Here is a 12,176-nt window from a genome sequence, read left to right as displayed (position 1 = left end):
AATTCAAACACACACACACACACACACACACAAATGCGCACAGAGTCATCTCCAAAATGTCTATGGCTGGTTAAAGATATTGACCGAACAATTAGCAGTGAGAAAGCAGTAAAAGAGAGGAACGAGAGAGAGGAACCAAGATAATTGAATAAAGCAATGAGAAGCAAAGAGGAGAAACGTAGAATGAAACTAGAATCATACAGATTGATGGCGAAATTTTGTGTATGTGTGTGTGTGTGTGTGCGAGACTCACTTGCTCTCTGGAGAGAACAAATACAGATTCCAGTCTTCGTGCTCTTTGCACCAGCGGGGCTTCATGTCACGAATCTCTTTTTTCAACCAGAAGCAGAAAGAACTCTGCAGAGGTGAGAGGTCAAAGGTCAGCATTATCACCAACAGCAACAATTAACACTGTCTTTGCAATTCATTCCTACATGACATGACTAAAAATATTACGTTTATACACGATCAACACTGTAGCCACAATCATCATCATATTCACGCTTTCATTGAACCAGTCAAGGCAAAAAACTTAATTCCCATACATAGGCTATCTGTTATGCAGAACAGTGAGATTGTCCGTGGAATTAGAAGCAGCATTGCTAAGAGGGGAATGCAACTTTAATCCTTTCCAAAAGATGGATGGCTGCCCTTGCTAAACTAGAGGTTGTTATCTTATTTTACGATTTAAATTTTCATGCACAAGGTGCAAGGAAACAATGCCAGAGAGACCTTAAGTTTCACTTTCGATTTTCGAGGAAAACAAATCATAGTAAAAAGCCGGCTCAATATATTATAAGTCACGTTAAGTTTAAGCATGCCAACATAGGCCTACTGGTTTGCCGGAGTTTTAAGAGTGGAGCAAAGTAAAAAAAAAAAAAAAAACCTAAAATGTTGAGCAGGACATGTTGGGAGGAAGACAGGAGGAGTGGTGCGAGTGACACATCAGAATTTATAAAAAGTTGAGGCATCTCTGATTCTCATTAATTTAATTCTGATGACCTGAGGAACAGAACTCTGATCAAAATGATCAAATAAGCATGTGCAGATCATGTGCAGAGTGGCGGTGATGAGCTAGCCAGTGGGTTACAAATCTGCACTAACAAGGCCAGTGGCCAGATCGGCCACAACAAACTACAGAGAAGCTCTGATTACAACACACACAAAGGAAGCGTGACTTTATTCTCTCCTCAGGTTGCCATTACTCCACTATATCTTTACATAGCAAATAGCTGTTTGCTGCTATATTAATGCTCTGAATGAACTTTTAAAAACCTTTTAAGAATTTCTTGGATTTTTCATACACAGTATGAAACCCTCAACTGTAGAGTAAGTCTGCCTCCCTGCCTTTAACCGCCCGTGCTACTGCCAGCACTCGAACCTCCACTGCCAGATGGGAAGTCAAACAACGTTCATCTGCGCACAATGTGATGTCACACAGCTGGTTGAATATCAGCAAAGTTTCCCTGCTTCCCTTCACTGGTTCCTGTACAGCAGGGTCGGTCTTTGCTTCACTGTTATAATCATTAAAAAGCAAAAGCAGCATGTGTATACATTCAGTAGGCTATATCTTCAGTAGCTAGCTAGCTAACCCTACACTTTTCAGGGTTTGATTTTGGTTTTGGAACAGGGAAGAAACGTATATCTTTTTCCAACCTCTCCAGGTAACGAGTATCATTAATACCCGACGTGCCCCAGGCACAACATTTAGCTCCAAATCCACAAAACCAGAAACAGTTGCATTAGAGTCAATGGAGCACGGCTGTGTTGTTGTCGGACCCTGGTCTGAGCTGGCCTGAAGCTAAGTTCTGACTGGGCAGTCTGCGGCCCTAAAATCAATCTAAGATTAGTTAAAGAACAGAGAATGTGTTTAACAGCATCAGTAGCTGCTCCATGAACTATTCACTTGTCCATCTTCAATTACACCATAAAAGAAGCATTAAAAACCTATGCATAGTTTAATTTCCACAGTGCTGCTGATGTTCACCTTTCCACATTTACATCTACGGGGGCATGAAAAACAAGTGTTTTCTTGCTTAAGTAAAAATGGAGATAACCGGACTATAACTCCCAACTTAGCTGGTGCATGAGCTCGATAGAAAGGGTTGTGAAACTCATTAAAGTTTCTAATAAAACAAATAGAGGAAAGCTTAGGTGCACAGCTTCTGTACTTTAGGATTCTAATTAAAAACAGCCCAAAGTCAAGCCTCTCAGCTTATTTGGCAGCCTGCCGCTTGTGTGAGAGTGTGTGTGCATCTGGGTGTGTCCTTCTGTAAGTGTGTTTGGATGAAAAGAACCTGCTGCTCAGATATCCTTGGAGCAGAAATCCATAATCCCTGACATAGACATATGCAGAGCGCCGAGCGCATATACACGTGTCTCTGCTGACACGTCACACGCACACACTGACGTATTCTTGCACAGTAATGCTCGACCACACACTCATACACACATACACTGGTGGAGGAGCTGTATTAAGCCTCCTGTTTTAAGTGTGCCCAGGGAGGGGCCTTTTGTTTCAGTGGATTTCATGGTTTTATAAACTCAATTTGGAGCCAATAAAACCATCAAAACTGTCTCAACAGAGGTCATCCAAAACAACCGAGGAGTACACCCTGCTCTACTTCGTGTACACACACGCAAGTGGTTTTGCACCCACTGAGAAAACAATTGCTGCCCAAGCCAATCAATTACAGCATGACAATTAGTGTCCCTCCATGCCTTGAAGTGTGATCACAAAACACAAAATTACAATATCTCAAAGTAGAGGGAGACAAAGGGCAAAAAAGACAAAGAAGAACTGAGTGAGTAGAGAAAGATAGAGAGGAAAAAACAGAAATGAAAAATGTGTAAACCGAGTCGGAAAGGGCAGATTAAGAGATTAAGAATTTACATAAAAAAGCAAAACCACAGAGGCACGACTGCTCAGCAAACTTGTCACCAGGCCAATAAAACCTAATTTCTTGCTCAGGCCTGTGGATATAATTGTAAAACAAGCCATTGTGGAAATAAAGAGCTGATGACACATGCCAGGACAATACCACGCCGGGGACCTTTAACAGCGCCTCAAAGACCCCACTGTAGATGTCCTAAATCTTACTTTGCAAGCTACGATGACTCATGATAACTTACGTCATCATCCAAGTCATCTTCAGGCGAGGAGTCATCTTTGGGGTCGCAGTTCACGGTGGGATCATAGGTCAGGGTCCTCCCATTACAGTCACCGTACTCCGCGATTATCGAAGGGCAGAGTGTAGATGCCTGTAGCAGCTCCAAGGAGTCTGGACGTAGTCTGTTGTTTCCTCCCGCCTCCCCCTTGTCCATTCCAGCATCTTCCTCCTCTCCCCCTTCCCCCGACAACAGGCTCTCCCTCTCGCCGCTGGTGTCTCGCCTTTTGAGGCTAGGCGCTCGTCCCAGGCTGTTCCAGCTGGAACGGCGGCTTCCCCACGAGCGGGTAGGAAGAGGGGAGCGACGGCCGGGACTTGAGAGGTTCTGGAGGGACAGGGAATAAGGATAGTGTGTGGCTATGAAAGTGTGTGTTCCCTTTGTGAGAGTTACACCAGTTTAAAAAGTGCCTGAAACCCTAATCCCTTACTCTCAAGGGGGGAAGAAAGTCCTTATCAAAGATTGGTGATAACTGGATAACTGACATGTATTAAAGTAAGTAATGTAAAGATATTTCGAGTGCAGTTTCACTTTAAGTTTGATAACAAGTTTCAAGATTCCCTGGCAATTCTGCTGTCAACTTTTTGTGTCAGTCTCTTAGGATCGGAGACAAAAAGCTTCTCTTTTAAGATGTCCCCCACAGGGGCTCCACATGTCCAGTGAGAACTTGAAAACTAGGTGTAAGCAAGAATTTCTTAGATTGATTACCTCATTGCCCACAATTTGTTTCTAACGTTCGGCAGCTAGATCCAGTAGTTAACTTGCTACTAGATCAAATGCTCAACTTAACTGAATAATAGGAGCAACATCAAGTTATTATTAGCTCCCTATATTTCCAGATTTGGTTTCAGGCATCCATGATTTCCTTGTGGGATAAGTAACTGTCTACCTGTGTTACAGTGCCGTGTTATAGATAGTTATGTAGACCTGAGCTGAGATAAATGCAATTTGGTGAACCTGCATCCTTTGTAGCCATTGTTGGAGGCTTATCTGGTACCTGCCCGGTCCCCCTGCAGCTTTCAGCGATACCAAGGCTTATAAACTATGTCAGAAAATCTAATTTCAAAAAGCAAAAAATAAAAAGTACACTCCTCCTGTAAAAATAGCGCTACTTGAGATTTGCTCCCTCTCCGTCCTCTGAGCAGAATTTAGGGATTTAAAATGCATCAGACTGATTTCTGAGCAACCCACAGATTGAAAAATTTAAAGCCTTTGATTAGCTCCGGTGCTGCCTCATGGTACTTGAGTCATTGGTTCTTCAGGGCCTTTGTGATCCTCCATTTGGGACCACTGGATCTGGATTAAAGGAGTTTGTCTCATATGTCTGTCTGCGGCTTGTCTTGGATTCTGATAGGTATGTGGGTCGTATCCATGATTTGTATTTGCATCGTTCTTGTAGCCATTTCTGTTAAACCTTCTTATTTTCAGTCATACTAATCTCTAAAGTTACACTTATCATGCTGTATATACATTTGCTGGCCACTTTATTAGGTACATCTGTTCAACTGCTTATTAACACAAATGGCTAATCAGCAAATGACACCAACTCAGTGCTTTTAGGCATGTAGACATGGTCAAGACAACCTGCTGAAGTTCAAAATGAGCATTAGAATGGGGAAGAAAGGTGATTATCAAACAGTTCATTTGTGAATGAACTGTTTGATAGGACTCACCAGAGAATGCTGGTCAAAGGCTAAGGGGTCCATGGTGGTTGAGGTGGAGCTTCCACGGCGAGACTCCGCACGACTACTTCCTGCCTGGCTAACCCCAATTCCTCCCTCGCCATACTGGGGCACCCCCTCTTTGTACATGAGCTCCTCTCCGAGGACAGAGTCCGGTCCCAGAGAGCTCTTAGGAGTGGGCATGGGTGTGGCTGCCGTACGCATGATTATCGGAGGAGCCATTGAGCCTCGAGGGTCAACGTGACCGTTGGCTGTCATCATCAGTGAGTACATTTTTAGCTCTGTGGAGGAATGAAGACATTATTATCACCATCATTTACTCATAGAGTTTGGAATCAGTCAGATTAGGGAGAAACCCACCAGTGTCTCTGAGCTGTTCCACCTTCTCGTCTTCCTCAAAGTTGTCTGATTTCTTTTCATCGTCTGACTCCGAGCGATTAGCATCACCCTACAACACACACACATCCATGCAAGCATTGTTCATATTCTTTCCCATTTTCTTTTGAGTTTACTATCATGGCATGAAGAGTGAGACTCTCTGTAAAAGGGACTGTCAGGGTAATTCATTCGGACCAGAAAAAAAAACTAGTGTGGAGGAGAGGATGGTGAGGACTTAGCCGAACACTCATTGTGCCCCAGAGGAGCAACATGATAACAATGTTGGATGAGAAAGAATTGATGATCTGAAATGATCAGTGGGGGTGTGGACCGGTTATAATCTGTATTCTCTCATCCCCTTTGAAAGCAGCGGTGCCTTACATGATGTGACACTTTGGTAATTGAGAGTCTGGACCTGCGGCCCTCAGATGGCTCCATGGGGAGTTAATTAACAGGAAGAAGAGGGCCTTCATACAGCATTCACCCAGTTGCGGATGAGAGGTACTCGTTAGGAATTAGACATTAATCTCTATTCTCTTCCCCCGATATTAGCCCCACAACTGTAATAAGTCTTCTGTGTATTCCTTACATTCAGAGCTGTAAAGTTGCACGTTGAAAAATAAGTGTTTTACTCAACTAAAAGACGGTGAATTATATTTAACTTGTTCTTACCTCAGCCTGGAAGCCCTCAACCAAGATGGCCACAAGTAAATTGAAGAGCACATAGTTGCCGAATGTCATAAGAGCGACGAAGTAGAGAGCTGCCCACGGAGAGGTTGAGGCCATGCCATTATACAACACCACGTTCCAGTCCTCCTGGGTAAGGATCTATGGATTGAATGAAACACAAAGTCACGTTTGGAGATGTATAATTACACAAAGGGGGAAAAGAGAAAGGGCCCACAGAAGGCACAGAAAGACAGAGACAGGGACACAGATGGAGAGGGAAGAACTGCAGCAGCATTAGCCTATACAGCCCTCATGGGTCTTATGCTTTGTAAAATTCAGTACTGAGCTGCTTTTATTGCCATCATGCCACAATGCTTCAACGTCATACACATGGGATTACTGCAAAGAGTACGTGGGTGTGTGTACGTGTGTGTGTGTGTGTGTGTGTGTGTACGTGTGTGTGTGTGTGTGTGTGTGTGTTTGCCTGTGTTTAAATCAATGTGAGTGATGAAAGCATTTAAAACTAGGACGGTGTTCATGATGCAGCATGAAAACTCACTCCGTCTCTGCCCACTCATTAAACGCTGTGGCAGGAAGGCAATTCACTGCGCTGTCTGTGCGAATGTGTGTGTGCACACATGTATGTGTGCATGGATTTGTGTGGACTGTAGCTACTCCCTGGAAAACTATAGTAAGTTTATAGTGAGCGTAACGCCTTCACATGCCAGTTCTGGATAAAAAAAATGCTTTTTCAGCATCATACTCCTACACACACACACACACACCAAAGTGAGCAAAGTGAGACAGTCCACTGCATTCTGCGCTCCACCTTTCTGCTGACGCATCCAGTATAGAAAAGAGGACAATCTATCTGGAGCAATTGAACAATATCTCCACATAGGAGAGCAAGAAATAGAAATGATAGTGAAAGAGGGTGTGCATAAGCAGAATTTCTCATTTCACAGCATTTGACTAATGAGCAGAACTTGGCAGTTGAATCTGGCATGCACACACACACACATAAATACACACATACACACACTCTAGGCTCAGTTTGACATTTTGATTTGGGATGGCTGAGGAGTACACATAGCCTGTACTGGGATAAAAATATACACACAGTGCCCAGTTTATCTCTTGCAAATACACTCCACAAAGGACGTGATGCTACAGCTGCCATTTTTTCCTACATGGGTTCACACTGAGTCAGTGAGGAGCATGTTTGAGCTCTCAGTTTGAAGGGAAGCCAGTTAATATCTGTCTTGCTGCAGAGACGTTTTTCAGATGGAGTATACACGACTGGCAGCATATAGTATATCTGTATAAGTTCATTTTCTGTGACAAGTAATAAGTCATTTTTGCTCATCAGGATCGATACACAAGCACACAGACTAGAAATTAATACATTTAATCAGTTATTATTGATAGTACATGAGCTGAGTAAATTCTTACATTAAGTCAGCATCAGTGAAGTTTTGGCAAATCAATATGTCTAAGAGAAAAACTGAGTGAGCAAGAGTCAATCTGTGGATTAGAGCCAGCAGACCCTAAAGCACAGCAGCACAGCGTAAATTGAAAACTGACCTGGAATACAGTGACGATGGCCCAGAGCAATGTGTCAAAGTTCTTACGGTCAGGGATGGTGTCTCCTGTCTCTGTCCGAAGACCGAATTTACAGCCAAACAGATGCATACCCAGTATACTGCGGTAAATAAGAGAACACAGTGTTATAACGTCAATATAATGAGAGAAAGCATGCATTCATAAATCACATAGATCAGGGAAAATGGGTTTGTGTGTACCTGAAAGTGAAGATGAAAAGCATCAGCAGCATGCAGAACGTGGCCACATTGTCCATTGTCTTCATCAGCACAACCAGTTGTCTCCTCAGGGCGGGCAGGAAGCGAACCAGCTTCAGAACCCTCAGCAGACGAAATGTTCGCAAGACCGACAACCCACCGTCTGCCTGACCAATTATCTCCCACACACTGAGAACAACAATCAAACTTGTATTAAAACAATATTGGACAATTTGGTCTAAATTAACCACGTATGTGAGCATAAATCTTAAAGTGATGAAGGTAACTCCCCTGTCAGTACCACAGCTAACCCTACCACACTAATCAAAAGGTTTCCCTGATCCAACTTGAGCTCTATCAAACTAGATGACAGCCATACAGCAAACCTTGACTGCCGACAGGATCAAGAATCTGCTGCGGCAGCAAGCAAAGCTGTTCCTGCGTGATACATCATGACTGTGTCAATCTTAGCTATTGTAGAGATGGATGCTGCAGCAGTGAACCTGACACTTGAAACCCAGTGACTGACAAGCGGGAGGAGAAATGAGAACAGAGGCTGGCTCTAAATCTGAGCTGAGCTGTCTAGGTTGTAAACTCTAGGTTGATGGGAGCCACGGTTTTCGTGTCTTTGCATTTTGTTTTTCGCTTTAAACTTTGATGATGATGGCGTATGTTATTCTGATGAAGATGTATTATTACCTGATGATCACAATGATGCTGTCAAAGATGTTGTACGGGTTCCTGATGTATCCAAACAAGCCGAAAGCCAGCAGCATGAAGCCCATCTCCAAGACGAACATGCTGGTGAAGACAATGTTGCTGATCTCTAGCACATCAGTCAACTCCTCGGGCTGCAGGGAGAGAAGAGGGGAGACAAAGCCAGAGAAGAGAAGAGAAGAGAAGAGAAGAGAAGAGAAGAGAAGAGAAGAGAAGAGAAGAGAGGAAGAAAACAGGAGGCAAGAAGGAAAGAAAGAAAGGCGGCAGGAAAGGAGGGGCGCAAGAAAACAAGAAAGCAAGCAAGCAAGAAGGAAGGCAAGAAAGCAAGAAAGAAAGGGGACAAGAAGGAGAGAAAGAAAGGATGCAAGAAAGACAGAAAGAAGGGAAGAAAGCAAGCAAATTAACAAGCAAGCAAGCAAGAAAGAAAGACAGGAAGCAAGGAAAGAAGAAGGCACGAAAAAGCAAGCAAGCAAGACAGAAAGGGGTCAAGAAAGGAAGCAAGCAAGACAGAAAGGAAGCAAGGAAACAGGAAAGGAGGAAAGAAAGGGGCAAGAAAGAGAGAAAGAAAAGATGCAAGCAGCAAATAGGAAGGCAAAATAGCAAGATAAAAAGGGGCCAAAACATCGATAAAGAAAGCAAGCAAGCAAGAAAGAAAGGAGACAAGAAAGCAAGCAAGAAAGAAAGAAATAAGGGGAGGAGGCAAGAAAATCAGCAAGACAGAGAGAAGGGAAGCAAGAAATAAAAGGGGCAAAAAAAGAAGAGAAGGAAAGGAAACCAGGAAACAAGAAGGCAAGAGAGAAAGGGGGTTTAAAAGAGAGAAAGAAAGGAAACGAGAAAGAAAGAGGACAAGAAGCAAGAAGGAAAGCATGACAGCAAGATGAAAGACAGACAGGAAGGAAGGAGACAAGAAAGCAAGCAAGCGAGACAGAAAGGGGTCAAGAAAGAAAGAAAAAGAAAGAAAGAAAGAAAGAAAGAAAAAAGAAAAAAGGAGAGAAGGAGGCATAAAAAGCAAGTAAGAAAGAAAGGAGACAAGAAAGCAAGCAAGAAAGAAATGAAGAAAGGATACAAGAAAGCAGGGCAGAAAGGGGGCAAGAAAGAGAGAAAGAAAGGATGCAAGGAAAGAAGAGAGCAAGAAAGAATGCAAGCAAGCAAGAACAAAGGCAAGAAAGCAAGATAAAAATGGGGCAAAAAAGAGATAAAGAAAGGATGCAAGAAAGGGGGCGAGAAAGAATTAATAAAGAAAAAAGGAAAGAAAGGAAGCATAAAAAGCAAGCAAGCAAGAAAGAAAGGAGACAAGAAAGCAAGCAAGAAAGAAAGGAAGCAAGGAAACAAGAAAGCAGGAAAGAAAGGAAGCAAGCAAGAAGGAAAGCAAGAAGGGAAGAAATAAAGAAAGGAAGGAGAGAAGAAAGTCAGCAAGACAGAGAGAAGGGAAGCAAGGAAACAAGAAAGCAAGAAAGACGGGGGCACGAAAGAGAGAAAGAAAGGAAACAAGAAAGAAAGCATGACAGCAAGAATGAAAGAAAAAAGGAAGGAAGGAGACAAGAAAGCAAGAAAGACACCAACAAGCAAACAAGAAAGAAAAAAAGCAACAAAGGAAAGGAGGCAAGCATGACAGAAAGGAGACAGGAAAGGAAGCAAGAAAGAAAAAGAAAGGGTTAGTTAATATCTCCACTCTATTACCCAGAGGCTGTAAAACCTGTTTGGTCTTAGTGCCCTGAGCTGAGACATTATCAATCAAGTTCAGAGCTGCAGTCAGGCCCAATCAATCAAACAGGACCAACAGCACCAATCCATCAGCTCTGATCTACTCCACTTACCTCACAGTACAGCCAGTGAACCAGAGAGATGTAACTGCAGCCCTCTCATAAAGCATGAAGTCAAGTCTTTTATGGAAAATACAACAATTTTGTGCTCTGGTAAACGCATCACAGCGCCACATCCTGAACTTTTCTCTACAGAAACGTTTTGCTAGAGCTGTATCAGTGATCCAAATGTGCTGGTTTGGATCAAAAGTCGTGACTTGGGGTCTATTTTTCTTCACATTTCAACATCCATCCTTCCTAAACTGAGACTCTCAGACGTCTCACTCAGTTGCAATAACATATTTTTCCCGATCTCACATACTTTTACTTTGGCTCGTATCATGATTCAGTGCTGACAGGCTTTGTGCAGCGCTGACATTCACAAACAATTAATAATTATGATCCCCAGACGACTGAATCACTCTAAGCAATAAATTCCTACACTCTATAGTGCGCCGCGCAGCTTCTGAAGCCCTTTGGCTTGTGATCCAGAATTTTATTTTCAAGTCACGCATGGCAGTTTCATTAAAACTAATTGTGATTCTTTTCATGTGGGGATCAACAAGCAAAAGGCCCAAAGCCCATTCTGTGTCCTGGCCCAGGGTGTATAAAACCAGGCAGACCATATTCAGGACTAATAAACACAGTGACAAGATTAATATAGAAAGTCCCAGACGTCCTGCTACCACAGCAGATAGGGGTTAACATTCAGCCTGTGTTATTCTGCGCTATCAGCGCCCTGCAGAAACATCCAGTGTTGGCTTTGTGGTTATTGTTGCTAGAAATTACAGAACTGGTTCTATGAATATGTTTGATAAATCAGGATTCCCCTTTCACAATCATACAAGTCAGGTATGTGAACAGTATACACATACGCTTCATTCTAAATAATTAAAATCATCCATTTTTATATATTGATAACATATATGAAGATATCCTCAGGCAGAAAATACCAACAGTGTTAAATACGGATATATATTTGTGCACTCTGATGTATAAGACAACTTTTAAAAGCAATTCAAGTCCAACTGATGATCATGATCACAGATAGAGGGCGCCATACTACAGTTCACTCACCTCACTGCACCCCAAACACTCAGACAGACACAGACACATAAAACCTCCTGGGGAGGAGTAAACTCCAAACTTCTGACAGCCACCTCTCAAGACTAGAGGGTGAGAGCAGTGGTAGGAAGTTTAATGGCTCAAGTAGGCCAAAGTACTTTTTAGACTGGATTTCGGCAACTTTTTTTTATTTTTTTTACCTTTATTGGACTATGGTGATCTGCTCTTTATGAATGCACCTGACCAATGCCTAAAGAAGTCTGTCTGTTTGCATTGGTTGGTTTTTGTATATAAATCTCTGCTCAGATTGGTTCCTTCTTATCTGTGTACATACATGTGTAAAACCAAATCCAGTATGGCCTGGCTCTCACAATATATTACTGATGCTGGTCCCCAGTGTTTAAACAGAACTAGACAATGTTGTTGCTCCTTGTCCCTGGAATAATTTACAGAGGGACCTGGAATTGTCTGAGCTGATTACCATCGAGGAATTGAGGTTAGTTTCAAACAGCACTCTTGGTCAATGTCACTTCTGCTAAAATTCCAAACCATTAAGAAAATTGTACATGTTTATGTATTTAGCTGTTCTTTTTGTGTTGCTTTTCAACTGGATGCTGCACTTGCTCATTTGTGGTGTGTGACAGTTGTACTTGTCTGTCTGTGTTGTTGTTGTAATAATAGAGAATATATACATATATATTTTACTGGAGTAGGCTATTTTAAATACAGTCCATTCCACTCCAATACATTTATCAGACAGATAAGAGTTATCAAACAAATCATATCCTCCTGAGACCCTGTGTCCTCATATGAGGACATCACATTCTGGGTTTACTTGACCCTACACTTCATTATACTTAACTTAGACTCATTGTCCTTGTTTGTGACACCTTCTACGC

General features: G+C 42.5%; 1 protein-coding gene across 4 annotated transcripts in view; it reads right to left on the bottom strand.

Moving 5' to 3' along the window:
• Positions 1-12,176, bottom strand: part of cacna1ha (calcium channel, voltage-dependent, T type, alpha 1H subunit a) — a 164,714-nt gene that overhangs the window by 32,534 nt on the left and 120,004 nt on the right. For all 4 annotated transcript variants that reach the window (XM_050068566.1, XM_050068568.1, XM_050068569.1 and 1 more), the window contains exons 13-20: positions 8,393-8,544; positions 7,697-7,882; positions 7,479-7,596; positions 5,898-6,053; positions 5,208-5,295; positions 4,839-5,128; positions 3,133-3,492; positions 254-357 (exon numbers count right to left, since the gene is read on the bottom strand). In XM_050068566.1, coding sequence (XP_049924523.1) covers positions 254-357; positions 3,133-3,492; positions 4,839-5,128; positions 5,208-5,295; positions 5,898-6,053; positions 7,479-7,596; positions 7,697-7,882; positions 8,393-8,544 — 1,454 coding nt within the window. The remainder of the gene's footprint in view (positions 1-253; positions 358-3,132; positions 3,493-4,838; positions 5,129-5,207; positions 5,296-5,897; positions 6,054-7,478; positions 7,597-7,696; positions 7,883-8,392; positions 8,545-12,176) is intronic.

This window comes from Epinephelus moara, chromosome 18 (genome assembly GCF_006386435.1).
Source record: "Epinephelus moara isolate mb chromosome 18, YSFRI_EMoa_1.0, whole genome shotgun sequence".
NCBI classification, from domain to species: domain Eukaryota; kingdom Metazoa; phylum Chordata; class Actinopteri; order Perciformes; family Serranidae; genus Epinephelus; species Epinephelus moara.
Note: the sequence above shows the minus strand (reverse complement) of the source record. Positions and strands in the feature narration are given on the sequence as shown.